This window comes from Osmerus eperlanus, chromosome 14 (genome assembly GCF_963692335.1).
Source record: "Osmerus eperlanus chromosome 14, fOsmEpe2.1, whole genome shotgun sequence".
Lineage (NCBI taxonomy): Eukaryota > Metazoa > Chordata > Actinopteri > Osmeriformes > Osmeridae > Osmerus > Osmerus eperlanus.
Window position 1 is genome coordinate 15,233,071 of NC_085031.1, and position 27,800 is coordinate 15,260,870.

At 44.1% G+C, this 27,800-nt stretch overlaps 3 protein-coding genes and 1 long non-coding RNA gene across 7 annotated transcripts in view; 2 read left to right on the top strand and 2 right to left on the bottom strand.

The window, feature by feature from the left end:
* Positions 1–3,954, bottom strand: part of LOC134034038 (forkhead box protein N4-like) — a 6,489-nt gene extending 2,535 nt beyond the window's left edge. The window contains exons 1-7 of one of the 2 annotated variants that reach the window (XM_062478362.1): positions 3,482–3,954; positions 1,887–2,044; positions 1,682–1,788; positions 1,456–1,527; positions 1,031–1,161; positions 695–791; positions 146–350 (exon numbers count right to left, since the gene is read on the bottom strand). In XM_062478362.1, coding sequence (XP_062334346.1) covers positions 146–350; positions 695–791; positions 1,031–1,161; positions 1,456–1,527; positions 1,682–1,788; positions 1,887–2,044; positions 3,482–3,522 — 811 coding nt within the window. In that variant the 5' untranslated portion in view covers positions 3,523–3,954. Of the gene's footprint in view, positions 1–145; positions 351–694; positions 792–1,030; positions 1,162–1,455; positions 1,528–1,681; positions 1,789–1,886; positions 2,045–2,847; positions 3,249–3,481 lie in introns of those variants that run through there. The other variant, XM_062478363.1, reaches the window with a different exon arrangement.
* Positions 3,779–5,212, top strand: LOC134034063 (uncharacterized). Of its 2 annotated transcripts, none has more exons than XR_009932188.1 (4): positions 3,779–4,123; positions 4,428–4,587; positions 4,701–4,820; positions 5,067–5,212. It is a non-coding gene; the product is annotated as an uncharacterized LOC134034063 (long non-coding RNA). The 2 variants fall into 2 exon arrangements; XR_009932187.1 differs by having other exon boundaries at positions 4,452–4,587.
* Positions 5,213–9,784: 4,572 nt separating this feature from the next.
* myo1hb (myosin IHb) lies at positions 9,785–22,847 on the top strand. Of its 2 annotated transcripts, XM_062478341.1 has the most exons (32): positions 9,785–9,812; positions 11,410–11,571; positions 12,348–12,463; positions 12,634–12,832; positions 13,359–13,439; positions 13,560–13,739; positions 13,931–14,029; positions 14,246–14,359; positions 15,173–15,244; positions 15,487–15,606; positions 15,750–15,817; positions 15,907–16,012; positions 16,519–16,599; positions 16,998–17,089; positions 17,241–17,335; positions 17,558–17,604; positions 17,934–18,014; positions 18,517–18,622; positions 18,813–18,930; positions 19,102–19,215; positions 19,329–19,405; positions 19,786–19,854; positions 19,952–20,036; positions 20,231–20,393; positions 20,610–20,693; positions 20,897–20,990; positions 21,079–21,134; positions 21,275–21,410; positions 21,623–21,693; positions 21,904–22,001; positions 22,104–22,203; positions 22,293–22,847. In XM_062478341.1, the coding sequence occupies exons 2-32, from the start codon at positions 11,446–11,448 to the stop codon at positions 22,317–22,319; spliced, it is 3,075 nt and encodes a 1,024-aa protein (XP_062334325.1). In that variant the 5' UTR covers positions 9,785–9,812; positions 11,410–11,445; the 3' UTR covers positions 22,320–22,847. The 2 variants fall into 2 exon arrangements, with proteins under 2 accessions (XP_062334325.1, XP_062334324.1); XM_062478340.1 differs by having other exon boundaries at positions 17,241–17,604.
* LOC134034044 (BTB/POZ domain-containing adapter for CUL3-mediated RhoA degradation protein 3-like) lies at positions 22,808–27,520 on the bottom strand. Its single transcript, XM_062478371.1, has 8 exons — positions 27,193–27,520; positions 26,980–27,116; positions 26,155–26,368; positions 25,670–25,839; positions 25,238–25,324; positions 25,083–25,135; positions 24,775–24,970; positions 22,808–24,369 (listed from the first exon to the last, which is right to left on the bottom strand). Exons 2-8 carry the CDS (start codon positions 27,064–27,066, stop codon positions 24,151–24,153), a joined length of 1,026 nt encoding a protein of 341 aa, XP_062334355.1. The 5' UTR covers positions 27,067–27,116; positions 27,193–27,520; the 3' UTR covers positions 22,808–24,150.
* Between the last annotated feature and the right edge of the window lie 280 nt (positions 27,521–27,800).

The following is a 27,800-nucleotide window of genomic DNA, read 5'->3' on the forward strand; positions in this document are numbered from 1 at the left end:
TTAAGACCCCTGGGGGTGAAAAAAGTTAACATAACAGGAACTTTTGTTTGTCTTAAATAAGCCTATTTTAAGGAAAAGAAATGTCCCGACACCGTGTTCCTATTTGTTCTAGTTATGAATCTACAACTTTATTAACTAGTCTCACCAGGGTTGGCCATACTGCGGCGGATGGCCACAGGGTCTTTACGTTTCCACTTCTGGATCTCCTCCTCCATCTTGTTGACCTTGGTGGGGTTTAGGGACCAGAGACAGCCCTTCCCAGAGCTCCCCTGCTTCATCTCCACCTTCTGGAAACACTTATTCAGGGACAGGTTGTGCCTGACTGAGTTCTTCCAGCCATCCGGGGCTGTCTGTAGGGGAGGGACATATCATATATAATAGATGCTGTATATTTTATACTGTATATCAACCACATATCAACTGTATATGTGGTTATCAATATACTATATATCAACCACATGTGAGGTACCTGAAGTTCAGACCATGGTGATAAAAACGGCCAATTATTTATTTCAATATCTCCCAGCTTCTGATACATGAATATGATAAAACATCCAGAGAGCTGTGATTTACATCTGTGGTTGGTACATCATTGTTTGTGGGACAATAAAACTAAAACGCTGGTTAGGGGCCTGTGTCTGAGGAAAGGATTGCCATGCTGTACTCCTCGGTGTCAGGCTAACGTGACCCTCACCTTGAAGTAAGGAAAGTGCTCCCTCATGAATCCGTAGATGTCACTGACCGGCAGGCTGCCTGTCTGGCTGTTCTTCAGAGCCATGGCTATCAAGCAGCTGCACAAGTAAACAACAAATCATCATTTTTTTCAAACCGAAAAAATACGGCAACTAACCGAAACACAGTGCTGTTAATACTATGCACTTTTGATCCTTGATCTTCTGCTGTAGCTTCTACGTGAGATATTTGTACGTCGCTTTGGCTCAAACAGTCTGCTACATGAACAAAAATTGGACAGCTCTAAGTCAGCTTTTTGGATGTGTGTAGTGTTGATGACACCAGACAGGTTTCTTACCTGTAGGAGTACATGGGTTTGGGGAAGGGCCTGGTGTGTTGCTGGTCATGGTTGCTGTAGCGACTGTGGCCATGTTGCTGCTCACACAGGCCCAGGTCAGAGCCTCCACTGCAGAGAGGAGAGGGGTGAGTCTGGGTAGAAGGATGACAAGAAGCAGATGCTAAAGCCAACATCCAGATGGAGTCACGGGTGTCTGCAGGATTCTGTATCGGGGGAATGGACCTCCGTGTATTCACACTCACACAAAGAAATAGAAACACACACAACCCAACACACACAGACATGCAACACAACAAACACACACTCTTGTTTAAGAAGTGTTTACGGCAGCCATTTCCAATATTTTCCACTTGCATAGCTCAAATATTTTTATAAATATGCATTATACAGTATATACATATTGAAATACATCTAAATACATTCACCTCCTGAGATGGGCTGCAGACCAGTTGTGGTGAGAAGTCATAGAGGTCTGAGGTGTACTGGATTCCTGGATACTGTGTCATCTTACAGATGGGGACACTTGTTAACAACATCCTGTAATGATCCTACTGTACACCTGAATTATAATCGAACCTCATTTAACATTTGTAGCCCTCTGCTTATTTCTGAATAAACCAAACAACGTGGATATACTGAAAATATACTTACTCCTCCGTTTTGAGTGTCGTGTGAGTTCACGTCCATGTAAGTGCTCTGTGTGTCGCTGTATGGACACATTATGGTGCCATGTGCTGTTCTCATGCTGCTGCTTGTGTCTACAGAAAAAAAACACAAGGTGCATTTGTACGTGACGGGCGTGTGAGTGTGTGAATGAGAGGGTGTTACAGTAGAACACAGGGGAGTTCCTTCTCACCAGACTCCTGCATGCAGTCCTGAGGTTCCGTGCTGGGAGTCAGCCTGCTGCAAGCCCTTTGCTGCAGGGAGGGAACATCCACAGTGGTGAGCCAGGACAGAGAGGGCAGGTCCCCCGCCAGCCCCTCACACTGCTGGGATGAATCTGTGGAGAGCAGCCTGACACACATGGAGGTGGTTAGAAGTAGAATGTGCCAGAATGTACTGTGATTCTTATTCACACTCAAACACTGCTGTGTCGGTTAGAATGTCCTGATTAGAATGTGCCAGAATGTACTGTGATTCTTATTCACACTCAAACACTGCTGTGTCGGTTAGAATGTCCTGATTAGAATGTGCCGGAATGTACTGTACAACTTATAATCAGTCAAATAAGAATCACAAGCTCAACTTCGCAGCGCCTGCCAAAAGCAGCTTTTCAGTTAACTTTATTGGTGGCCACATTGTAAACAATCTGTTGCTAGGGGATCCAGAGTGATAATTTCCTTGTTCATGAAACAGAAAGGCATGTATAATGATGACTAAGCAATAACATGGCACTTACATGTAGGGTTAATTGTCTGGATTTAAAGATTTCAGATATATTCAATTTAAATATTTGTTTCAGATATAGTATTTTAGATAAGTTAAAAATCGTATGCATCCTTAACAATCTGACTGAAACAACAGAGATTTCTGAAACATGCTCACATTTCAATTAGGCTACACTGAATTAGATAAAACAGCCTGACTGTTATTTTAGGATATTATGTCCCAAACTGAATTGGCTGACTGTGGGTTAATAAACCAGAATAATATATTAAACAATGAATGGCTGGTTGAATCAATACATCATGTAACCTGTATCTGACACAGACCGTGTCAGATACAGTAGGTTCCAAACTAATTTGGCAGTAATGTCACTGTATATATTTACAGTAGAAAACGTGTCTGTATTAATGTTATAAATCTAAATCACCAACCTGTTTGAGGGAAACATCAATAAACCAGGGTCACACAAATGCACTTCAGTTCAAGCCTCTTACTTAGATCTGGTTAAGATTTCCTCTACGTAAGTCCTACCTCCCTGTCAACAATGTCGCTAGGTGAAGAAGCATAAAATGCTAATTTGAGCGAATGAAACCTGGCCTATTCAACTGAGCAATAATACCGAGGAGCAGAGCCAAAAACTTATAATTTCTTCCCCAAATGTGGGCTTCTCTAACTACTGGGGATCCAACCCCTCTGGACAATGAAATAAATCTTGAATTTAATTGTATTACAGGCCCATCTGTCCTGGCCCCAATAGAGGGACAGACCGATACTCTACATTACTGTAACACATTTTTCTCTAGGAGAAGTGGGGGCCAAAACCCCATTCAATCGAAAAAAGTAGGACAACTCCACAGCCCAAACTAGTATACAGTACTGTCTTTGACCCAAATCTCAGCGGGCCAGGCTACTTTGTAACTGTAAATTGAGGTGGTCTTCAATCTCAACTCGATCTGATCCCTCACAAATCAATGACTCGTGGACTACGTTTTTGGCAGAAAGTCACTAATTGGCCCGTCAAGGCTAGCTCTCGGCAGTACAGAAGCTGAACCAATGTAGGCCTACCTGAAATCCTGATGATGATTTGAGTGAGAATACCCCGACATTCCGGATGTTATTTACAACAGTAGCCTAGGCAACTGTCATCTCATAAAATAAAATGTGATAACGATGATGTCAACTCCAATATTTTGGTTATTGATTGCAATACAGAAAACTGTCTCACTCTACATAAATGTCTACTTTCGTGATGTTCAGGTTCCAATAACCTAGCTAGACTAACAATGTGCAAACCAGCCGTTAAGAAAGTAATTCAAAATTTGACGCTTCCATGCCCGCGCCGTTTGACAGGTGCAGCGGGAAAGTGCTTGCAGAGCGCGAGATGCGTGACGAGCATAATGGAGCATAGTAAACTTGGCACATCATTAGGGCACATTTAGTGTACTACTTCACCGTACTGCTGAGTCAGATGAGAAAGGACATGTGTGATATAAACTAAAGAAAGAAGAAATGGTCATAAAATACTTTTACGTAAATCATAAAATAGCTTACAATGAATGATGGATTTTGTTTGCTAGCCCAAGCTGTCGACAGGCCAGCGTTCACTATGCCTAAATTAACTGTTGTTATCTACACAACACCAAATAACAAAGTATTATTATAACTCGGCGATGGAGGCTTTAGCCACAGACTTGACCAATTTGCCAGGTAGGCTAAGGTCATCTAGCTAATCTGTTGTCCCTCTTTGCATCATCTCAGTTGTAGGCCTACTGTCTCTGGCAGTAGCCAACGGTGAAAGGTGTCAATACCCTGCTTCAAAGTTTTGACAGTTTTTAAAATTATCTTATTTCTTAAAGTCAAGGTTTGAAAGGTGAAATGATTCAGAAACAGGCAGGGGATTTACACACAATAACATACACTGTATCTCCTTGACATCTTACTGTGCCTGAGTTATCACAGACAATGTGTGTCGTACAACTGTTCTCTTGAGTGGGCTACATTCTCACATCAGGGATTTCTGCTTGCGATCTGCTAGAGGCACTGTGTCGACTGCAAAGCGCAACAGGGAATGAGGCCAATCCTTAAAAAAAACGGAGGAAAATTAGGACATCAGGATACAGTTTGCTGCGGCGAAGCTGTTGCATTATGGGATGTCCGTAAAGGTGCTGTAGGTAAGGAGCTGTCCTGATACTGTAACTCTTAGCAGAGCTGCTAACTCTCTCATCACACTCTCACTTCGTAGTGAGAGTGTGTAGGATACCTGGCTTCTGTCTGTCCCAACTAGATTCAGCAGGACAAGACCCATCGGACTGACTGGACCCACCAGAACTATAACAGAACCTCAGAAGAACCAAAATCCACTGTTTTATGCACATCGAATATCAAGATGTACATGTACTCAAAGGTAGGTGTTTTCTCATTCAGTTGTAGCTTTCATGTGGATTGTATCGTTTTCTGATTACTAGATTCAATGTCTTACTATAAACTTTTGGCCACAGTCTGTTATTGTGGCATTGCAAATTATTTTCATTTGATTGTATTGTAATATTGAGTAGAGACGTCATTCTGTATGTGACCCAGTTTGGCCTAGTTAAACAATACAATATCCCGTATCTCACCGATGACTGAAAGAGTTTTATGATATAATTAGATGTAGCTGTGTCTGAGATTGGATGCTAACCAGGAGGTTTGTGCTTAAGGCTACTGAATAAGGAATGTCTGAGATATCCCATCCATCCTGCTGGTCGTGACCTTGAAAGGTTTGACCTGTCCTAAGCTACTTGTTTCTATAAATAAAGAATCAGTTGAATGTTCACTTGTTTTGGGCAAGTTAATTAAGCCAGTGAATATTCATTGGATATCCTGTGATACATAGCCTTCAAAGTGGATAGGGTTGTGAGTGGTCATGGTTACTGTGAGTCCTGAGACTTGTCATCTGCAGGGACTGACCATTCTGTTGCAGGGTGGTTGTTACGGTTACGGGAGAAACGGGGTATGGATGGAGATCTTCACCATTACTAAGATAACACCTTAAGTGGTAAACAACTTACTGTTAATTATATGGTGGAAAGTGTAATTGAAAATAGAATAATCAATTTGGATTATTGAGCGTCTACAGTTTCCCAATGACCGAGCCGTCTGATTCTTGTCTCGACCGAACGAGACAAGTATCAGAGCAGAGATGTTTTGATAATAAAGATGATATTAACTTGAATGCTTGACTAGAGAAGTATCATCTCACAGATGACTCAGGAAAACCTCTCCTTGTTCCGTTGCCCTCTCACTACAGGGCCATTACGTTAGGGAGCAAGGGAGGGAGGGATGGAGAATTTATGTGAGACAGGCAGGCAAAGTGAGGCACCATTGCAGCCATGAAGTTTATCATAGCCTTCACACTCAGCATGAAAAATTTAATGGGAAAATCAAACCCCTGAGTCTAGTGTAATTGGATTCCGCAGGACAGAGATAAATCTAAAAAAAACTGTGGGTAAGAGCAGAGCAAGCAAAGGCAGGCCAGTTCCAGGATCTGTCGGCTGACCACATGACCTGTGGTCTCCAAGCTAGAGAGGACAGCGATATTAAGTCAATTATTTGACTGTAAGAGATTAAGGCAGGATTTATGGAGTTTGTTTCGATGTTTGATTATCTAAAGACTTAAAGTATAATAAAGTTTTTTTTGTGATAAATTTTGAATTTCTTATTTTACCTTATTAAGTGAGGTGGTAATGCAAGATGCATTTAACAATGATTACGGGAGGCTAAACTTTAAATTTTAAACAGACTAAATGAGAGTGCAGAGTTCCGTTTCCCGCAGTCTTGTCACAACTCAGACCTCATTACACACACTGAAGCTGCACCCCACAAGATAGACAACCAAACCTAGTTTTTTATTTCTATTATAAACAGTTTTAAAAGACAACAATGGTATACAACTAATAACTACAATAGCTAACTTTGAAGTGAGGTCGCTAACAATTCAAAATCAATTCCAGCAAACCAACGGTCAACGATTGGGCTGAATCTATATTACAAACAAGTGTATACACCACTGACGGATGAAGGACTCCCCTATAAGGTTTTGTTGGTGCAGGACAGTGTGTCCTTCTCATGAAAGACTTGTGTTGACGGCACCTTTAGGATGCACTGAAAGGGCCGTGCCTTCCTCCGCAACAGACGTGATAGGCCTACTCTAACCTGGCTTTGACGAGTGGTTTGTAATTATTCAGAAATGTATCTGGCTAATCAGTGATCAGTAACAGGACACATGAGCTGTAATTTTAAGCAAGGAGGATGAGGTGGAGGATGAGGAGGGATATTGAGGGAGATTGTGTTACTACATCCTTGTGTTACATACCTGTACTATACACACTGGCACTTACACACACCACACACACGTACACACTCACACACGCAACTGGTGTAGGTGCATGGACACACAGGTGAAGCGCTGAATGAGACTTTCCTGCCGGGCTCTTATGAATGATTTACCAGGTAAAGGCTCCCAGAGCCCGAGAGGTCATTACTGGATCATTACGGACAGCGCAGGATCTCCGCTCCAGCAGGAAGTATCAGTCGTACCCGAGTTGCTCCTCTCCACCTCTCCACCCCTCCACCCCTCCGCCCTCCGCCCCAGAACCAGGCCTGGTTTGCGGGAGAGCATGTGAGACGGAGTGAGGCCAGAGCAGCTGTGGGAACAGGAGTGATCTTGGTGGTGATAGAGAGGGGGTCGGCGTAGCTGTGTGTCTGAGCTGAAGACGATCTGGGACGGAAAAGCTGGTTGGTTGCTAGAGACACCTGGATAAGCACCTGTATCGCTCATCTGGGGACAACAGGTTGGATTCCATCTGGTCCCGTATAAGACTAATTCCACCATGACTCACTTGGCTTTGGAAATGACGGAGGTATGACACAGTGTGTTAGTATGCAAGTAAATACGCGTGTCTTTGTTTGTTTTGAAACACACCTGCACAATAGTAATGGCAAAAGTAATAGCAATGGCAGTAATTTTATCCCGTGGTAGTAGAAATATACAATGAAGTTCATTATTTTGTAGAGTAACACGACCCAAAATATTTTTTTTTGCCAGGCTTTGAATTGAACCTCCTTTTTGCTGACAGAATACAGTTTTATCAACAAACTGAAGTAAAACAATTTTTTATACATTTACATTGATATATTGATGTCATAAGGGGCACTTGAGATCATATAGAAGCTGGATCTATATATAGCAGGTGCTGGACAGTGAGGTAGGTCCAGGAGCCTGTGTCCACCATCCTGAACAGAGGCACTCGGGTTTCTCTAGACACCTGGAGCCCCCTAAACGTGTGTTGCCCTGGGTGACGTGTAGCGACGAGTGCTATCTCTTTCAAGAGCCTAACGGCCACTTTGTGACCGGGTAACAGGATCCTGGACCTTAGTGTAGGAACTTGGACAAAGGAGGGCCCTCTCGGGTGAAGGCCTCTGGGTCAGATAGACTTTCCTGTTCCGCTTTAGCCTGCTGTCAAAATCTGGGTGTCTGGTTGCTCATTTTCCACCTTTGTTGTTGTTTTCTCAGCCCCTTACCGTTTGTCTCACTCTTCCTTCTGTCAGTCTGTCTCTCTGTGTCTGTATGTGGTTCTTCAGAGACTTCTCCCATCTCTCCTTTCGTCTCTCTCGAGTATCACAAGCATTTCCCTCATTCCTCGAGATCCTTCTCTCCTTCCGACGTAGCATCGCGTGTTTCCTTGATCACACAGAGTCATCTGCAGTGTCTCTCAGAGTAGAGGCACTGGAGCCAGATTGCCCATCTCATCATGGCCCGGTGTTGTTTTCCTCCAGTGTCTTCTTCCACTGATTGGATTCCCTCTGTGCCCGTAATCTCTGCCCTGCTCTCTGAGGCGTGGCACCAGCCTACCCACACTGATGCCAGCGGAGTGCCAACTGCCAAAGCGCAGGCACAAGGCCAAGGGCCAGGCTGGCGTATGTGCTGGCGTACAGACACCCCCACTCTAAGCAATTGCCTGTTCGTCTCCATAGGCTTTTACTGCTCTGATCTGATCACCTCTTGTTTTTTACATGGGGGCTTCTTCGATGACATCGCTGGCATTGGTTTACTGTGGTGACGGCATGAAGGTGTCCGAATTGTGTTTGTTAAGGGAAAAATATTCTAATTAGTACAGTTAAAAAGTACCAACATGTCTACATATATTGAAGTGGTCAATGCATATGTGAGTAACACAAAATGTGTACTTCCAATTGTATGAAGTGGATAAAGAAATAAATATATATGAAGCTGTCATTTAGACATTTAAGTTCGATTTAGGTTCTCTTTTTCCGCTTGGGTTTTCCGATCAGGCTCATTCCACTGTCTGTGACTCATGCCTCATGCTCTTGATATCTTATCCTCCCACTACAATGCTAGTCTAGATTGTAGATCTAGTTACTAGATTGTGACTTACTTTGTGACGCTTCATGTATAGTATGCTCTCTTTCCTTCTCTTTCCCCCTCTACTTGAGGAGTCAGGTGGCTGAGCGGTTAGGGAGTCGGGCTAGTAATCTGAAGGTTACCGGTTCGATTCCCGGCTCTGCAAAAATGACGTTGTGTCCTTGGGCAAGGCACTTCACCCTACTTGCCTCGGGGGGAATGTCCCTGTACTTACTGTACTGTCTGCTAAATGACTAAATGTAAATGTACTTATCTCTTACGCTCTCTGTGGTTTGTGAAGGGTGTATGTGTATTAAGTGCAGAGAAAAAAAACACGTCCTTCATGTAATCTCCTGGGAAAGCAAGATGACCACAGTGAGAGAAGTGATGAATTGCCCGCGGCGCCCTTGGCCCATCTTCCTCTCTGGAGCTGGCGCAGGAAGTGCTTTCCTGTAACCAAGGCTGAAAATAGTCTCCTTTCCACTAAAAACTAAGAGAATAGGGAGGGTAATTGGCTTCGACTTATTTTTGCTGAGTAGGGCTGGATGAGACTGGTCATTTTGTTGGATTTAAAGAATGTGGTAGACAGCAGTTTGATAATAGGTTAATTGTTGTCTTGACTACGGTCATGGTTTGAATAGGTAGACCCCATTCTTACTTTCCCTCTCTCTCTCTCTCTCTCTCTCTCTCTCTCTCTCTCTCTCTCTCTCTCTCTCTCTCTCTCTCTCTCTCTCTGTCTCTCTCTCTCTCTCTCTATCTATCTATCTGTCTCTCTCTCTAACACACACACACATTCAAACACACTCCTACACACGTTAACTATCACTTCTACTTCCTTTGTCGCTAACTTTATTGATGGTTTCCTATTAGCGGAAACGGTGGGGGCAATATGTCAATGTTTCCTGTCATGCTGCCGATCCCCTTAAATAAAGCCAAATGCTCAGAGCAAAATGGCATAAACACTACACACAGAGGAGAGCATTGTCATTCAAGGTAGGGAATTACGATTTTTTTCCTCAAGAATCGATCGCAAGTATCTGTGGAAACTTTGGGCTAAGCTAATCTTGGGGTTGTGAGTGTCAGTTACAATAAGAAGGAATCTTGGCCACAGGTGAGCTTTGCAGAGACCTGAGCCAGACATGGGAGGCATTGATAGTATGATACTGTCATAGCACTGTAATTAAAGTGTGCAGCTCTGGCCAGTAATGTCACCCGATATTTCCCACAGGAGCGAGAAATCAACAGCAGTTTTTTTCTGCAAATGAGTTGTTATTATTGTAACTATGGTTCATTTGGGGACTTTAATGTTAATAGTCTGACTAGTCAGTCATTTTAAGATAAGTTTATTTCACTGGCTGTGTGGGCTTTGTCATGTTTTCAGCATTGTTACTGACAGGAGTGGAGGTTGAGGTACCCAGGGGCACATCCAGGACATGTTTCATGGGGGTGGAGAGCGGGGGGGAGGGGGAGGGAGGGGCGGGGCGGGGCGGTGGCAGATGAGTCCAGTAGTTATTTTGGGGTGACACATTTCCTGTCATCACTGACCTTGCAAAGTGTGTTCAACTGCTGAATGTGGGTGTTTTGTAAAAGCTAAAAGTTTGGAATCAATGTATGTGTGTGTGAGTGTGTGTGTGTGTGTAGGGGGGGGTGGGGGGGGGTGGGGGGGGGGGGTGGGGGGGGGTGGGGGGACCAAGCTTGTGGCCCCCCTGGCAACGCCCACTGCAACACATGTCTCCGTCTCTGATAAACGTGACTGATGGAAGACATGGAAGCTGAAGTAGATTAGATAGTGACGGCTCAACTTAGGTCTGTCATGCACTAAGAGGATGTGCCCAAGGGCACCGGTCACACCAACTGGAAGTGCCAGATACTGCCAGAGGACAGATTTAGAGGAAGACTTAGAGGGCTGTTTTGGGGCAACAATGTTTGTGTGTGTGTAGGTGTGTTTGCAAGCGTCTGTGTATACGTGTGTGTGTGTAAGTCTGTATGTGCTTGTGCGTAGATGACTATGTATGAGTGTGTTTGTGTGTTTGAATGGGTGCATGTGTGTGTGTCAGTGTGTTTGCATGCGTATGTGTGTGTGTTTGCGGGTGACATTCCTATAACTGATAACTCGTGGAAAACAGGAAGTAGGAACATTGCATCATCAGGCAGTGAGAGGTTCCATGACTTATCAAAGTCACCAATTCAAAATAGGTACCTGTGAGGGAAGACCCAAAACAATTATACTATGTCATTCTAAACACTGAGGGCCAGTTTCCCAGACATGGATTAAGCCTAGTCCTAAAGTATTAGAAACCTCCAATGAAGATCTCCATTGAAAAAGTTCTAGGAGTTTTCAGTGAGACTTGACATCTCTCTTTCCAAGGTCAAAAGGTCACTTCACTCAGCTCCATATGTATGACATGAGGCTTCTAGCTTTCCTCGGTCACCGACTGAACTTCTTCACAACAACAGGTGTTAGCTGTGTAATTAAGATATAAGATGTAATCGAGCAGTCTTCCGTGGTCAGGAATGTGGTTTCCTCGTCTTGTTTTTTTGCGGTTGTTGTTGTTGTTGTTGACACCGATCTGGGGTGTGCTTGTTTCAGAGCCTGGAGGAGCGCTGTAACCGGATCCTGAGGAACATGGAGGGTTCCCTGACGGCGCGGGACCGCGTGGGCATCCAGGACTTCGTCCTGCTCGACGCCTACACCAGCGAGAGCGCCTTCCTGGACAACCTGAGGAAACGCTTCCACGAAAACCTCATTTACGTGAGTGATCCTCCACCCTGATCTCATCCACCCTTCTCTCTGCTCACATGAAGAAGCTAATCTCCCGCTCTCTCTCTCTGCCCAAACACCTTTTTAAACCTAATTTGTGCGAGTGGTCCACCCTGTCTCTATCTGCTGTGATGTAAATCAATATTACGACAGCTCGTCTCTCTCTGCCTATATTCTTTGACCTGACCTGAACAGTGTTAGAAAGAGGAAAAAAACGGGGAGAGACACAAAGAGAGAGAGATAGACAGATAGAGACAGAAAGAGAGAGATAGCTGGGGGCTGCAGTTTCTCTCTCTATCCCAAACCTGGCACCCAGCTCTGCTGAACCAGCAGCCATGTGACTGTCTCTGTATCTCTAGGTGGTGCTGTGTGGTGAACCTTCTTTTCTGAGGTTGCAGAGGTCATTTGCAGTGATTAAACCTACTCGTTATTAAATACAGGATGTTCTGTACGTGTCCTCTGAACCCAGCAAGGCGCAAAAGTCTATTTTCTCATTGCTCTTCAACAGCTTTAATCTAATCTTACCTTGTAAGGGATATATATATATATTCTGACTGTTGAAAAAAACAATGGTCATCATTTCTTTGACTCATCAACCGTCTCTGGAGGAGTGGAGGAGTTTTTCCTTGTCTTCCGCGACAGTTTAGGTTGGATACAGGTGCCGATCTATGGGCGTCTGTGAAGCCCTCTGTGACATTGCTTGTAAAAGCGGCCATAAAAATACCATTGAATTTGACAGTGACATGACATGATTCGGTTTTCCACAGACCTATATCGGCACGCTCCTAGTCTCTGTCAACCCCTACAAAGAACTGGACATCTACTCAAAGAAGCAGATGGACATATACATGGGCGTCAACTTTTTTGAACTCCCGCCACACATGTAAGATCCATGTCATTTGTGGTGCATGCCTTGGAGATAAACTAAAGAACAATGTGTATCTTTAATAGTATAATAAAGTAAAACATGTACATGTATAACATTAGATTCTATATACATATAAAATGTATACCTATATAAATATTCAATACATTTGTCATAAACCTTTCCAGCTACGCCCTGGCGGATAACGTGTACCGCACCATGTTGGCCGAGTTCAATCACCACTTCATCCTCATCTCAGGGGAGAGTGGTGCTGGGAAGACAGAGGCCTCCAAGAAGATCCTCCAGTTCTATGCCGTCAGCTGCCCCAGCACCAAACTCCTGGACAACGTCCGAGACCGCCTGCTTCTCTCCAACCCCGTGCTCGAGGTCAATACCGGTGACCACGTTCGAAAGGTTGCAGGAGTTGTGTGTGTTAGAGGGTAGGATGTACATGTTCCTGGGTGTGTGTGTGCTTCATCAGCTCTTCATCACTGCCCACACGGCACATTTCAAAGTGTTCATTGAACACCATGAGTGTTCATTTTACTCTTTGAGTGTTTTATGTAGGTCCCCTCTTATGAGACGGACCTAAGTAAACAGCCCTGGTGTTAACCTTCGTGCTGCCTTCGGGTCACATGACCCAAAGGTTCATAACGAACCATCGTTGTGTTTACCCAATTTTACCCAATACAAAACCAAATAAAAATAATTTTCTTTTAACCTTCGCAATGTGGGGGGTCTGAGACAGCCCAACGGTTAAAAGAAAATGCTTCACTTTGTTTTTGTATGCGGTAAAGTTGTCGCAATACGACGGTGGGTCACAATGACTGATGGGTCAGAACGACCCGAAGATAACACAAGGGTTAAAGGAACAGTTTGAAATTTGCTGTGTGCGTTTCAATCCCTCTCGCAGGCTTTCGGAAATGCCAAAACCCTGAAGAACGACAACTCGAGTCGCTTTGGGAAGTACATGGATATCCAGTTTGACCATCAGGTGAATACTGACATCCAGTAACACATCATGGGGACCTCACACTCCGGAGGAAATGGTTTGAATGTAGAACGTGAGTGTACGTTGTCACCTTTACATGCTGTGACGATGCTCTCGTCTAAGGGGGCTGCGGTTGGAGGCCACATTCTGAGTTACCTTCTGGAAAAGTCCAGGGTTGTCCACCAAAACCATGGAGAGAGGAACTTCCATATTTTCTACCAGCTGGTGGAGGGAGGGGAGGAGGATCTGCTGCGCTGGCTGGGCCTGGAGAGGAACTGTCAGCAGTACAGTTACCTGGTACAGGTGAGACTGAAACAGTCGTTCATGGTTTGTTCTCATCTACTGTAACTACTTGACTTGGACTTGACCCTAAAAGACTTGAGTCTTGGACTTGATCCTAAAATACTTTAGACTTGACTTGGTCCTGGCCCCAAAAGACTTGTGAGCAAATCATGCTGACTCCCTCTGAAGTTATGCCTCCTGTTTTGCATCAGGGGGATTGTGCCAAAGTGAGCTCCATCAACGATAAGACTGACTGGAAGACTGTGAGGAAAGCCCTTGATGTCATAGATTTCAGTGAGAGCAACATAGAGGTGAGGCTTCATCATTCAAGACAGTATGTGTCTAAGATGAATACATGCATGGCTATACAGCGGAGGATGGATGGATGGCTGAATTGGTGGGTGAATATTACAGCAGTCGATCAAAACAAGTTACACACAAATATATCAGAAATGTAGAGATTGGTATTACAGATGACCAATTTCAAGGATCTCAGTTGATCAAGACTCTCTGGTTCCTTGCTTCAGAACTTGTTCGGAATCATCGCTAGTGTTCTCCACCTGGGAAATGTCAAGTTTGAGGCAGACCACAGAGGGTACGCTGTCCTGAACAACAGTCCAGAGATACACTGGCTGTCAAAGGTGAGACTGGATAGAGGTCTACTCTGAAATAGAGACAAGCTAAACATCTATCAACCTACTAACTCACTTACTGAGTCACTATCAACTTACTAAGTAGCTGTTAAAGGTGAGACCGGATAAAGGTCTACTCTGAAATAGAGACAAGCTAAAGAACTATCAACCTACTAACTCACTTACTGAGTCACTATCAACTTACTAAGTAGCTGTTAAAGGTGAGACCGGATAAAGGTCTACTCTGAAATAGAGACGAGCTAAAGAACTATCAACCTACTAACTCACTTACTGAGTCACTATCAACTTACTAAGTAGCTGTTAAATGCACTATCAGGTTACTAACTCACTAAGACACTATTAGCATACTAGCTCACTAAGTCACTATCAACTTACTAAGTAGGCTAACAGTCTAAGTCACTATCAATATACTAACTCACTAAGTCTATCAAGCTACTAACACACTGAGTCATTCAACGTACTAAATAAAGGCTCTGTTTGGCCATGTAGAACATTTACATGTTACATGTAGAACATCTCTGGGGGTCAGATGGCTGAGTGGTTATCGAGTCGGGCTATTAATCAGAAGGTTGTTGGTTCGATTCCCTGCCGTGCGAAATGACGTTGTGTCCTAGGGCAAGGCACTTCACCCTACTTGCCTCGGGGAGAATGTCCCTGTACTTACTGTAAGTCGTTCAGGAGAAGAGCGTCTGCTAAATGACTACATGTAAATGTAATTTGACTTTGTCCTCATGATGCTTGTCTTTCCACCGACGTGCTGCAATGGTGTGTGGTCGGTTCTTCCTCTGGTTTCCTGGTCAGTTGCTGGGTATTCCCGCCCAGGTGCTGCAGAAGGGCTTGACCCACCGGAAGATCGAGGCCAAAACAGAGGAGGTGAGAGCTGACACAGGGAAGTATCCTGTATAATCAAATTCAAAATCAAAACTGAAATGTGGTGCCCTTTTTACAAGCGATGTCACTGAGAGTTTCACATAGGTTAATAGAGCTGCACCTATAACAACTTAATACATTTATAATCTTTATCAACTGTATAATCATCTTAATGAGCTGGAATCATTTCCAGTCTGTATTTTGGTTGTTTATGTTTGTCGGGGCCTGTCTGCCGGGCTGTTCAGGTGCTGAGTCCCTTCACAGTGGAACATGCAGTGTATGCCAGGGACGCCCTAGCCAAAGCAATCTATGGCCGGACCTTCACCTGGCTGGTGAACAAGATTAACGAGTCCCTGGCGAACAAGGTGAGTTGATACAGTACCACTTACCCACCATCCAAGGAAGTACCTTCCAGTGGACATCAAGTGTCAGCAAAGTCTGGGAGGATGAAAACCACATGAAGCTTCTTACGAATTAAAACAAAGTGCTGCTTCTTTGACAACTGTAGGATTCGTCAAGGAAAACAGTCATCGGCCTTCTCGACATCTATGGTTTTGAAGTCTTCCACGTGAACAGGTAAGGACATCACAGACACACTGGTTCTTTCTGCAGTCTCACCCCTCTGTGATGTAGATCCTACAGTGACTGTGTTTGATATGTTTCAGTTTTGAGCAGTTTTGCATCAACTACTGCAACGAGAAACTGCAGCAGCTCTTCATTGAGTTGACTCTTAAGTCTGAACAGGAGGAGTACGAGATGGAGGGGATTGAAGTAAACAGTTTGTCCGTCCTTAATTCTGTTTGCTATTTGCTATTGACTATTTGGTAGAGTGATAAACAAAACAAAAAATCCGTAGTCATGTGTAATATTATTGTGTTGGGTAGAGTGATATGGAATATTAGAATGGAGTAGAGCTGTAGGCAATATTACAGTTTGGGAGAGTGTTAACCCTCGTGCTGCCTTCGGGTCACATGACCCAAAGGTTCATAACGAACCATCGTTGTGTTTACCCAATTTTACCCAATACAAAACCAAATAAAAATAATTTTCTTTTAACCTTCGCAATGTGGGGGGTCTGAGACAGCCCAACGGTTAAAAGAAAATGCTTCACTTTGTTTTTGTATGCGGTAAAGTTGTCGCAATACGACGGTGGGTCACAATGACTGATGGGTCAGAACGACCCGAAGATAACACAAGGGTTAAGGGTGAAGGTGACATGCATTACAAACATTCTCAAGCATTGCAAAAGTGAAACTGTTTTGTGTGTATCATTCCAGTGGGAACCAGTGCCATACTTCAATAACAAGATCATCTGTGACTTAGTTGAGGAAAAATACAGAGGCATCATCTCAATACTAGTGAGTAAACAATAAGACTTCCTGGTGGACAGAACAAACCTCCAGTACGACACCGTGGATTTGTGTGAGTTGTTATCATCACACGTTATCATCACTCGTGTTATCGTCACTCGTGTTATCGTCACTCGTGTTATTGTCACTCGTGTTATCGTCACACGTGCTATCGTCACACGTGTTATCGTCACACGTGTTATCATCACACGTTATCATCACTCGTGTTATCGTCACTCGTGTTATCGTCACTCGTGTTATCGTCACTCGTGTTATCGTCACACGTGTTATCGTCACACTTGTAATCGTCACATGTGTTATCGTCACACGTGTTATCGTCACACGTGTTATCGTCACACGTGTTATCGTCACACGTGTTATCGTCACCTGTTGTTTCCTCTTTCGAGGACGAGGAGTGTTTACGTCCAGGAGAAGCCACAGACCTCACCTTCCTGGAGAAGCTGGAGGGGACCATGGGCGGGCACCCGCATTTTGTCACGTGAGTCTCTCCCCGAGAAAGTATTGGCCACGTCTGACGTGACGTGCCCAATCAAAACGGGACAAAGGTCAAGTTTAAGGTCAAAGGTCAATGTTCACCACTGTCACGCCAGAGCAAAGCATCCCTTTCTCTCTTCCTGCGCATCCTGCAGACACAAGCTGGCCGACCAGAAAACCAGGAAGACACTGGAGCGAGGAGACTTCCGTCTACTGCACTACGCAGGGGAAGTCACATACTGTGTGGTCGGTGAGAGAGGATTTCCTCTGGGTCACCCTCGGCTTTCTCTTTCTTCCTCTAACTCACTCTCTCTCTCTAACTCTGTCGCTCACACTCTCCTTCTATCCTTCTTTCTTTCGCTCTTCCCATGTCCTCGTTTGGGTCGTTCTAATACAGTTCAACAGTCCCTTCATATTCCAACTCCATATCTCCAGTCCCCATCTCTTAACCACTCTCCTCTGCTTCTCCCAGGGTTCCTGGACAAGAATAACGATCTCCTGTACCGGAACATTAAGGAGGTACATGTGCCCGCTGTCCAGGGCTGCCCAGAGCTCTGTCTCCTAATCTGCTTCCTGGCTAGCCGCTCAATTATTCATTATCAAGCACACCTGTGAATTATAGATAGCAGATTGTTAAGCATTGCTTTAGAATAAACCAACAGTGCTGTTAAGGAGGAGAACCATTGTCTGTGATCGTGCTGCCAGTGGCGGTCCTTTGAAAAGACTCAGGCGTGGCAGAGAGCCGAAGTCTTCCACGCTTAGCTGGGATGTCATGAGACGTGGTCACAGCCTCGGAGAGATGGATCAGCGGCGTCTTAATCCCTGCGTGTTATTCGTCTGACCCTCAGGTCATGCGTCAGTCTAAGAACGCCATCGTCAAACACTGCTTCCCGTCGTCGGAGCCGGACAGCAAGCGGAGGCCTGAGACGGTGAGGACGCTAGAGAGAGAGAGAGAGAGACAAGAGAGAGAGAGAGAGAGAGAGAGAGAGAGAGAGAGAGAGAGAGAGAGACAGAGAGAGAGAGACAGAGAGAGACAGAGAGAGAGAGAGAGAGAGAGAGAGAGAGAGAGAGACAGAGAGAGAGAGAGAGAGAGAGAGAGAGAGAGAGAGAGAGAGAGAGAGAGAGAGAGAGAGAGAGAGAGAGACTTTTTCTGACTACGTGCGACCTCACATCCCCTCACTGCTGCTGCTGTTCTGATATTTCTTGTAAAAAAAAAAAAGGCGATATGAACAAAACTTTGATAAGATTCACATTTTACATCTAGAAAATGGAGCAAAAAATAAATAAATCAAGGATCATAAGTACAGTTCAGTAGTTCAGGAACTATCTGTTTTTTTACTAGGCACAGTGCAACACCTCAACTACAAGAATACAGCATCTCATCTTTAACCCCCTGAACCTGTCGTGGGTGTGTTTGGTGTGTCTCTCCAGGTGGCCACTCAGTTCAAGGCCAGTCTGGTGGGTCTGGCTGAGATCCTCATGACCAAGGAGCCGTGGTATGTACGCTGCCTGAAGCCCAACGATGGCAAGCAGCCAGGTAGGTACCTCAGACACACACACACACATTCTGTAGATTACCCCATGCCCTGCGGAGTGCTACTGTATCTGCTGTATGTTGTGTTGTGTTAGTGCTTTTAATCAAATCGATGTACGGTACTGGGGGGTATTTGAACCAGCGACCTCTATACCCCTCAACTGACACTGACCCGTGTCCCCACCCCCCACAGGGCGCTTTGATGACGTGCTAGTGAGGCACCAGGTGAAGTACCTGGGCCTGATGGAGCACCTTAGGGTCAGGCGAGCCGGCTTTGCCTACCGACGCAGATATGAGGTCTTCCTTCAGAGGTAGGAGCTGTTAGACCCACACTTTTAACTACACCTTTTAACCGAACCTTTTAGCTTGACCTTTTAGCTACACCTTTTAACTGAACCTTTTAGCTAGACCTTTTAACTACACCTTTTAACCGAACCTTTTAGCTAGACCTTTTAACTACGTGTGTGTGTGGTCCATCTCAGGTACAAGCCTCTGTGTCCAGACACCTGGCCCAACTGGAAGGGCACGGCAGCAGAGGGGGTGGAGCTCTTGGTCAAACACCTGGGCTATAAACCCAACGAGTACAAGCTGGGAAGGTGAGCTGCAAGTACAAGCTTGGCAGGAGGGGGGGGGGGAGGAGGGGGGGGTTGAACTGGAGACACCCCCCCCGGCAGTCTCACTGTTGTTGTTTACCTTGTGTCTCTTAAAGGACCAAAATCTTCATCCGCCATCCCAGAACCCTGTTTGCCACTGAAGACGCCTTTGAGATCTGCAAGCATGAGCTGGGTGGGTTTCTGTACGAGATATTCAATTCAAATGACAGTACGTGTATGTTAAAACATTTCTCAATCCGAGCTTACTTGATGGGATGGAACCATACACTAACCAACCTTGTCTCCATTTGAGATCAAAACCCAGAAGCAAGTGTTAACACAGTTAAGACGATGGTTGTATAAAAATGGCAATTTGAAACTGTGAATGGAGGGATGACTACATTGCAGCACATCCAACAGAAGCAAAAATATATTTTTTGTCAAGTATCTCAAGATAAATGATCAGCAGAGACATATGAAAGGAAACAAATGAATAATTATCACGATTAATGGAAAATACAGCCTACATTTTCAAGACAAACACATCATGACGTTTAGGTGTTTCTGTTACAGCAACAAGGATCCAGGCAAAATACAAGGGCTACAGGGAGAAGGAAAACTTCCTGAAACAGAAGGAAGCAGGTCAGTGCTCGTCCAGTTGTGCAGTGTTGAGAATGGTAGTGTTACAAAAACAATCAAAATTCTACATCAGCTCTACTAACTGTCTTTGTGCTGTTAGCCACTAAGATAGAAAACTGCTGGAGAGGTTTGAAAGCCCGGAAAGAGCGGGAAAAAAGAGCCTGGGCTGTGAAAGTTATTAAGAGGTGAGGTCAAAAAACATGCAGTGAAAATAATAATGTATCGATACAGCAAACACTTTAATCCACAGCTAGTGATTTGAGCCTGCAACTTTTTCATTTGCAGTCGAATTATCTACACCCATCCGTGAATCATCAGACACTAAACAAACAAAAGCTGTCTCTACATTGACACTATGTTTTTTCTTTTTCTTGGGTAGGTTCATCAAAGGCTTCATGACCAGAAACCAGCCAACATGCCTGGACAACTCTGAATACCTGGCGTTTGTCAGGCAGAACTACCTTACAAGACTCAAGGACAATCTACCCAAATCCGTTCTGGACCAGAACACCTGGCTAACACCACCCCCCATTATGCAGGAGGTGAATTTTTTTTAAAATGATTTAGCAGACACATTTATCCAAAGTGACGCTCAAAAAGTGCATACATAAAGTAAAAGCAGAGAATCAAATGTGCACAGTTCCAATATCACTTTGTTTCACCTTACTGGACATCTTCCTGTTTGAGTATACACATGGTACCATTCAGCTTTGTATGGTTTTGTAACACAAAGCCGTTCTTGCTCTTTGCCCCTGCAGACATCTCAACTGCTGAAGGCTCTGTACACTCGTCACATGGTACGGAAGTATGTGCGAGGAGTCACACCACAGAAGAAGATGCAGGTAGGAAGCACAGTCACTGTCACTACCTGCTCTGCTCCGCCCCCCCCTCTTCAACACGCCCTCCTGGAAGTGACACGGGTCCTGGCGTATAGTAACAAACCCGCGAAACAATCAATTTTTCTACGTTTTATTAGTATTCAAGCAAATAAATACATGAGGGTATGTGTATTATTTAAAACAGTACATTGTGTCATATTTTCTAGCTACAGTTGAAAGGACTGACCAGTTCCATGTTCAAAGGGAGGAAGGAGAACTACCCTTACAGTGTGTGCAGACCTTTCGTGGACACCAGGATAAGTAAGACACCTCCGAACCCCTGGACACAATCTAATATCATCCTACAACTTGCTGCTGTGATGATTTCACGTGACACTGTTATGTTCAGGTGAGGAGGACATCCACATTAAAGTCCTGCAGACGATAAGGCATGAGCGCATCAAGGTAAACAAACCCGAACCCCCTCGCCACAAACCTTTAACTGTGATAACACTGTCGTAGAGGTCTGAGGATACATGGAGCTATCTCCAGCCTCCCTCAGGCTCCCTCATCCTGATCTCCCCCCCCCCCCCCTCCGTACACAGTACAGCGCTCCAGTGGTCAAGTATGACAGGAACGGTTTCCGGACTCGCTTCAGGCAGCTCATCTTCACCCAGACAGCTGCCTATCTGGTGGAGGAGGCCAAGGTGAAGCAGAGGGTGGAGTACAACGCTCTCAAAGGTTGGTAGCGCCTGCGCTGATGAGGGAGACGGTCTCCTGCATAGGTGTAGTTGATCTGTGGGCATCTGTGAAGCACTCTGGGACTGGCTTGTAAAAAGGACCATACAAATAACATTTGATTTGATCAAGTGACGTGAAGCTCAAATCAAGATTTGATTTGTAGTCTTTCACAGGTGATTGTCTGTTACTTACCTCAGCTGTTTGATCCGTAGGTGTGTCAGTCAGCAATCTGAGTGACAACTTCTTAATCCTCCATGTCACCTGTGAGGACATCAAGAAAAAGGTTCGATTATCAACTGGCTGCATGTAGAGATGGCCCGTTTACAGTTACACAAATTATACTTTGTATACAAAATATACAAATAAAATATGTAATTTCTGGGAAAAAGTGTCCAAACTTTTGACTGGTACTGTATATATATAATATATACAAATATATAACTAAACAGCAAAGACCTCTCAGTCTGACATCAAAAGCATTTCATCTTTTCAGGGGGACTTGGTGCTGCAGTGTGACTTCCTGTTTGAGGCTTTGACTAAGCTGTGTGTGGTGGCCAATAAGCAGAACTGCATCAAAGTAGTTCAGGGGAGGTAATGAAATAATCCTTATATTTCTTAACAAAAAAACACTGTAAAATTATCTTATTGAATTTTTATGCGAGGTACTGACCGTGCATTTGTGTTTCCCTGTAGTGTAAGGTTTGATATCCAGCCAGGCAGAGAAGGGTTTGTCGACTTCAAGAGCGGACAGGAGTTCATGGTGTACAGAGCTAAAAACGGGCATTTGATGGTGGTAAGACTGACTACTCTGAATTCTCGTGAAACTGGTAACGAGTACAGTGTAAAACCACAAATGAACTCACTAAACATTATTACATTCAGGAATCAACAAAGGCCAAGTCAAGATGATGACCACACACAGATGGGGTTGTGACTAGCCTGGCCTTTCCCTCACAGGGACAGCATAGATCCGAGATTCCTTCCAGTTGAAAACTTTGATCTTTTTCTCTGTGAAGTTTAACTAAACAACTCCAACATGGTCACATACCTACAAGAAGCTGCAATATCCAAGTGAGATTTAAGTCTCTATTCATACTGTAGTCTTTTACATCAATAAAATAGTACTGATGTCCAACACTTATGCGTATTTTGGTGAGCTGTAAATCAGGTGCATGGACAACTTTGTCAGGCTATGGCTGTTAACATGTTACTGTTTTATTTGTAAATATTGACATACATTTTTGGTATTATTTTCAGTAGATTTCATTATCCCATTTTATAGATGTTAGTAATGTACAAGATGGGTGGTCCTAAGACAAAAGCCATGTGTCAATTTTTATAGTTTCTCCCAGGGATGCAATACCATATTCACAATAAAAAATATATATAACCACGTGTGTACTCATACAAATCTTTATTTCTAGAAAAGTTGATAAATACAGTGCAAAAGACAGTTCTACATGTGAAATGATTAACATTCTCTGATAAGGAATGATCTACCTTCCACTTATGTTTGTTCAATTATTTCACCTTCAGTAGTGCTAGCGATCAGCATTTTCACAAAAGAAACACTGATATTCATTCACCTGCATCTAAAAAAATCGTCAAGAAGGCTACATGTCACTAGAACACAGTGTTAACACGACTCAGCAATCCTTCTTTAGAACACTCACATTACAGGCATGGTCAACCCTGTTCCTGGAGATCTACAGGTCTGAACTGTTGGTTTTCACTCCAAATATACTGTCCAAATATACCATAGCTTACTTTCATAATTCACTTGTTGACAAGTTGAATTGGGTTAGATACAACAGGGTAAGACTACAAGAGGGTAGCTCTGCAGAAACAAGGTGGGCCAAGACTGACGTCAGGAATATATTGTAGTTGTGGCCACAGTACGCCCTCTGCTGGAGTAAAGTAGCACAGACACAAAACCTTCTTGGTTTGACCCATGATTTGATCTGCTGGTGGCGTTTTTGTAACAAGCGCAATCCTAATACAGTACATATACTCACATTCATACTATCAATATAATTTCACTATAGAAAAATATGTTTTAAAAAGAACTGGAAGATTAATAGTTGGAGTGTAGCATCTTTACACAGTATGTATAATAACTGGAATACAATCAATAAAATATATGCCTGTGGAACATTTTAAAGCAATGCAAAGTGTCTGGATAGTTTGTAGATAGCACTTCAATGCAAACACATAAGGCACAACCTCCTGGGTGAAGGCAACATGATGAATTCTAAAGACAAAAGTGATAAGCATCCCTGAATGGGAGCCCAGGACGGAGGTGGTTTGTTAAGACCGTTGAGTTTGGTTCATTAGCAAGCCCTGAGAGGGGCTTCTGGAAAGATCAACACTGATGTGGTCTGATGATGCCATTAAAACGCACCACGGAGTTCTAATAATACAGTACTAGGGAGAGATACAGGTGACCAGTGTTCTAGTGAGAGCACTAGAGGCCCAGTAGTCATGGGGGAAAGTGTGACTGTGTGTCAAAAAATCTTTGGTAACAGTGATAGATATGCCCCCTGGTGGTGGTGGCAGGTATTTAGTGTAAAGGTTAGTGGGTGTGGTCACAGGAGTTGGTGTGTTTACAGGTCATGTAATTTAGTAGTTACTAGCTGTCATGGTTACTGGTGGTGGGTAGTGCAGTTACTGGCTGTTGCAGTGGTTACTGGTTGTCGTGGTTGCTGGCGGTGATGGGTGCGGTTACTGGCCGTTGTCGTGGTTACTGGTGGTGGTGGGTGCGGTCATCGGGCCGTTTGATGTGAATGCGTCGGATCCTCTCGATGCGTTCACGCTCCTCGTCCTCGTCCAGGTGGTGGGAGCGCCCCGCGGCGCCCCCCGTGGCCTCCAGCAGAGCGTTGTCAGGGCCACGCCCATCCTGGGACTCATACAGGAGAATGTTGAGCGTCTCTTCATAGATTCGGGCCTCTGGAAACTCCACCTGAGGGTAGAGGATCGGCCTTACAGTACACCTGGCTCTGGTAGATGCTGGGATATCCTAAGATCCATGTTTGTTTCCATTCTGACTAACAAGGGTGTCAAGCATTAGGAACACCAGGCACTGGGAACACTACAACAGTTATTCCTATGGTCAGGGGCTTCGAAGTGGGGGGAAAGTGGGACTGACTACCCAGGGCCCCAAAGGAGGGAAGGGCTCTCTAAAAGTTTTGAATGAGGACAGGAATAACCAAAATAAGGAGGAGGGGGGCCAAATTTGAGGGTTAGGGTCTCTTCATGGGGCCCAAAATTAGCAGCGCCCATGCCCATTGTAACGAACAAGAGTGTTAAAAGGTTTATATTTATATACGGTTTGTATGTTAAGGCTTGCTCTCGTTCTGGCAGTTACCTTGGTCTGCTTCTTCTCCGTGGCGTAGACGATGGAGGTGCAGCACACCTCAGCGATCTTGCGGCCCTGCCCGTAGAAAGACCAGCAGCAGATCTCGTCTCCGATCACGTCCTTGATGAACAGCACCCGGCCGTTGAAGCGAAGGGAGAGCTTGTCAAACAGCTCAATGTTCTTCAGCATGTTGTCATCAGAGTTGCTAGGAGACGGAACGGAACCCACTTGTTAATTATTTACGTACACACCTGCCTCAAGCTATGGCATTGTGAATGAGAGAATGTTTCAACTCAAACAAAACTAGTGATTTTCACCTGGTATACGAGTACTTGTTGTTGCTTCGGTTGTACAACAATTTGACCGTAGGCTACAAAACATTGAGCAAATTAGTTATACATTCTGAATGAATAAAACATGGCATGTGACTTCAATGCTTGTCATTAGCGACGTTGCCATGACGGTAGTCCACCTTGTTGGAGGTAGTGATGAGTCTCTGCTCCTCCTTGGAGGACGTCACCAGGGGAACTTTACAGAACGGCTCGTAGGTGTCCTTGTTCTGGAGTCACCGGGAACAGAAATGACAGGGACTGAGATAGTAGTTAAAGTGCCACAGACACACAACAATAGTCATGAGCGCTTTAATTGCAGCCCTCGGACATTCCCCAAGCTGAAGGTGGTGTTTGTCGGCGCCACAAGAGTGGCAGTACATTCTTGTAGCTCCCTGTACCATTCCGTTATATAATTTCGTAGTTTCAAATTTTTTCTACGTCTATATCTGTAACTATGATGGACACACTGAGTCTTTTGTTCATACAAGGAATGAATTATTATAAATAATAATAAAAAATATATATTGAATTTCCTTCAAGATTGATAAAGTTAATTTCATTCAATTGAACACCTGTAAGGCTGCGTGGCACTCGTCTGACAGGCCCTGCACCAGATAGTACTTTGCTTCAGCCAGAAGCTCCTCCACTTCCCGTCTGATGTCGGGTAGGGGCACCGCGCCATCACGCAGGTAATTCAGGATGGTTCCGAAGTGCTTCCCACATCTGTCAATCAAAATCCAGCCTGTAGGAAAAACGCAGCCCAGAGGTCGATCAATCACCAACTGCCATCGATCGAGCGTGAGCTTTGTTGTGCGAGTGTACTGCACCCAAATATAGTTAGAACCACACATTTCTTATTTTCCGCTTTGCTTTTATACACTTTTTGTATCTCGCTTCGGATAAAAACGTCAGATAGATGATTCAAAAGTCAAATGGACTGCAACTGGGCAATTATTATTAATGTTGTTAAGAAGCACTTTTTGTCATATTGGCTGAAACAAACATCACATCCTGATCCTGACATGGTTCGGGAGGAGTCACATAGATTCACCAGTACCTTCACTGTCAGTGAGAACTTCCATCCTGCCACTGAACATGGCCTTGAGCATGGTATCCTGTTTAGTCAAGGTCTGCATTGTGGTGTAGTAGAGCGCACCACCCACATTTAGCTTCACGTATTTGGAACTCGGACAGGAACCCTTGAACGAGGTGGTACGAGTTGTAGCCGCTGGAAGCGGCGAGTTCACCGCACTCACTCCTGACATCTCTTCCTGTGTGAAAACATTACACATCATCAGTGTCACTGTGGTTAAATGAACTGGTATTGCCATGTTGGTGTGGGTTTGTAGCCATTTATAACCCATAACCAAGAAAGAAAGAATTACAAAAACTGCTGATCTTAAAAGTTGCAGTTCAGTATCGGGTCCAGACAGTACTGCAGAGCCTGGGGTTAATTGCTTGTCAGCCTAATGCCGTTAGCTAACAAGCTAGACATTGCGAAATGTAACTTTACTAAGAAGTCTCATTATCTTTCCCAAAAATACATTTAAACAAAGCAGTGGTTTGCTTCTTGCCTATTTAACAGCTAATTGAGATAGTTACCCACAGTCCAAAACACCTTGGCAAGGAAAACGCCAGCCTATCTTGCGAGCAACTAACCTAGCTAACTTGTAGTAGTGTAGAAGTGTGTACTGTAGCCATGATGGTGTAAAACTGGTGCCTGTATGACTTGACGCCAGACCATCTTTCTGTACAAATCTGAACACAAAAACATACTATACGACACAATAACAATTTGTCTTTATACGTGTGACCACAATACTAGCCTATTATATATTTAACCCAACGTTACGTAGCGTTAGTTAACGGGAAAACGACTTACCATAGAACCCTTGGTCAGGCAGTCTTGAATAACAAAGTTGGCAATCCAGCACGTTTCCGTTTGAAGCAGCCCAGATGACGTTTTCATAAAGGAATGCTCACGTTTAAGTGAATATAATGTAGAGACTTGAAATTTGACTGAGAAAAAAGTAGCACACGTTAAATCCACGGGGTTAGAGGAATGGTCACCTTTTAACTAGCTAAATATGTTCACCTTTAAAACCTGATTTAAAATCCAAGCATCGATAGATTAAAAACGACGAGATGCAGTCCCTCGTCGAAAGCCTTGCATCAAAAACCAAAATGTGTTGGATTTCTTTTAAATAAAGGGTTTATTTCTGTCTTTGTCTGCGGCCTGTAGGTAGAGTTGCAGACACATTGGCAGTCAGCCAGTGTTGCGCAAGCAAAAACATCCTTCCTGCCTAAGCACAGTTTGCCCACTCTCTAAGAGTGTGGTACGTTAAGATAGGTAGGCTATACCCAGGCTATAACCTAATGTCAGAGAATGTCTAATAAGGGAGAGACAGACGGGCTAATGTTGTTGAGAAGAACTTTTTGCAGGGTTGCCAACTATCGCGAGACAAATAAGCGACCGCAGATTCAGAAACTGCTCCTTAAATATTTGATTAATTTGTCATAATGGCCCTAATATATCTAAACAAGTCTAAAACAAGCCCAATATTATTATCAATGATTGAGCCTTTAAGATAGGCTACTTAACTGACACTACATGGAGGACAGTGCACTGAACAGTTCTTAATTGATCGAACCTGGCAACAACAAAAAGTGAGAATAGTGCCTATTTTGAAACTTAATTTCGAT

Excerpts from the sequence above, each read along its gene's own strand:
- LOC134034044 (XM_062478371.1), bottom strand. The coding sequence starts at position 27,066 with ATGAAAACGTCATCTGGGCTGCTTCAAACGGAAACGTGCTGGATTGCC. Across the intron at positions 26,369-26,979 it reads GCCTGACCAAGGGTTCTATG|GAAGAGATGTCAGGAGTGAG; the intron begins GTAAGTCGTTTT and ends GTTTTCACACAG. Across the intron at positions 25,840-26,154 it reads AGTTCTCACTGACAGTGAAG|GCTGGATTTTGATTGACAGA; the intron begins GTACTGGTGAAT and ends TTTTTCCTACAG.
- myo1hb (XM_062478340.1), top strand. The coding sequence starts at position 11,446 with ATGGAGGGTTCCCTGACGGCGCGGGACCGCGTGGGCATCCAGGACTTC. Across the intron at positions 14,030-14,245 it reads TCAGTGAGAGCAACATAGAG|AACTTGTTCGGAATCATCGC; the intron begins GTGAGGCTTCAT and ends TCCTTGCTTCAG. Across the intron at positions 20,037-20,230 it reads GCTGTGAAAGTTATTAAGAG|GTTCATCAAAGGCTTCATGA; the intron begins GTGAGGTCAAAA and ends TTTCTTGGGTAG.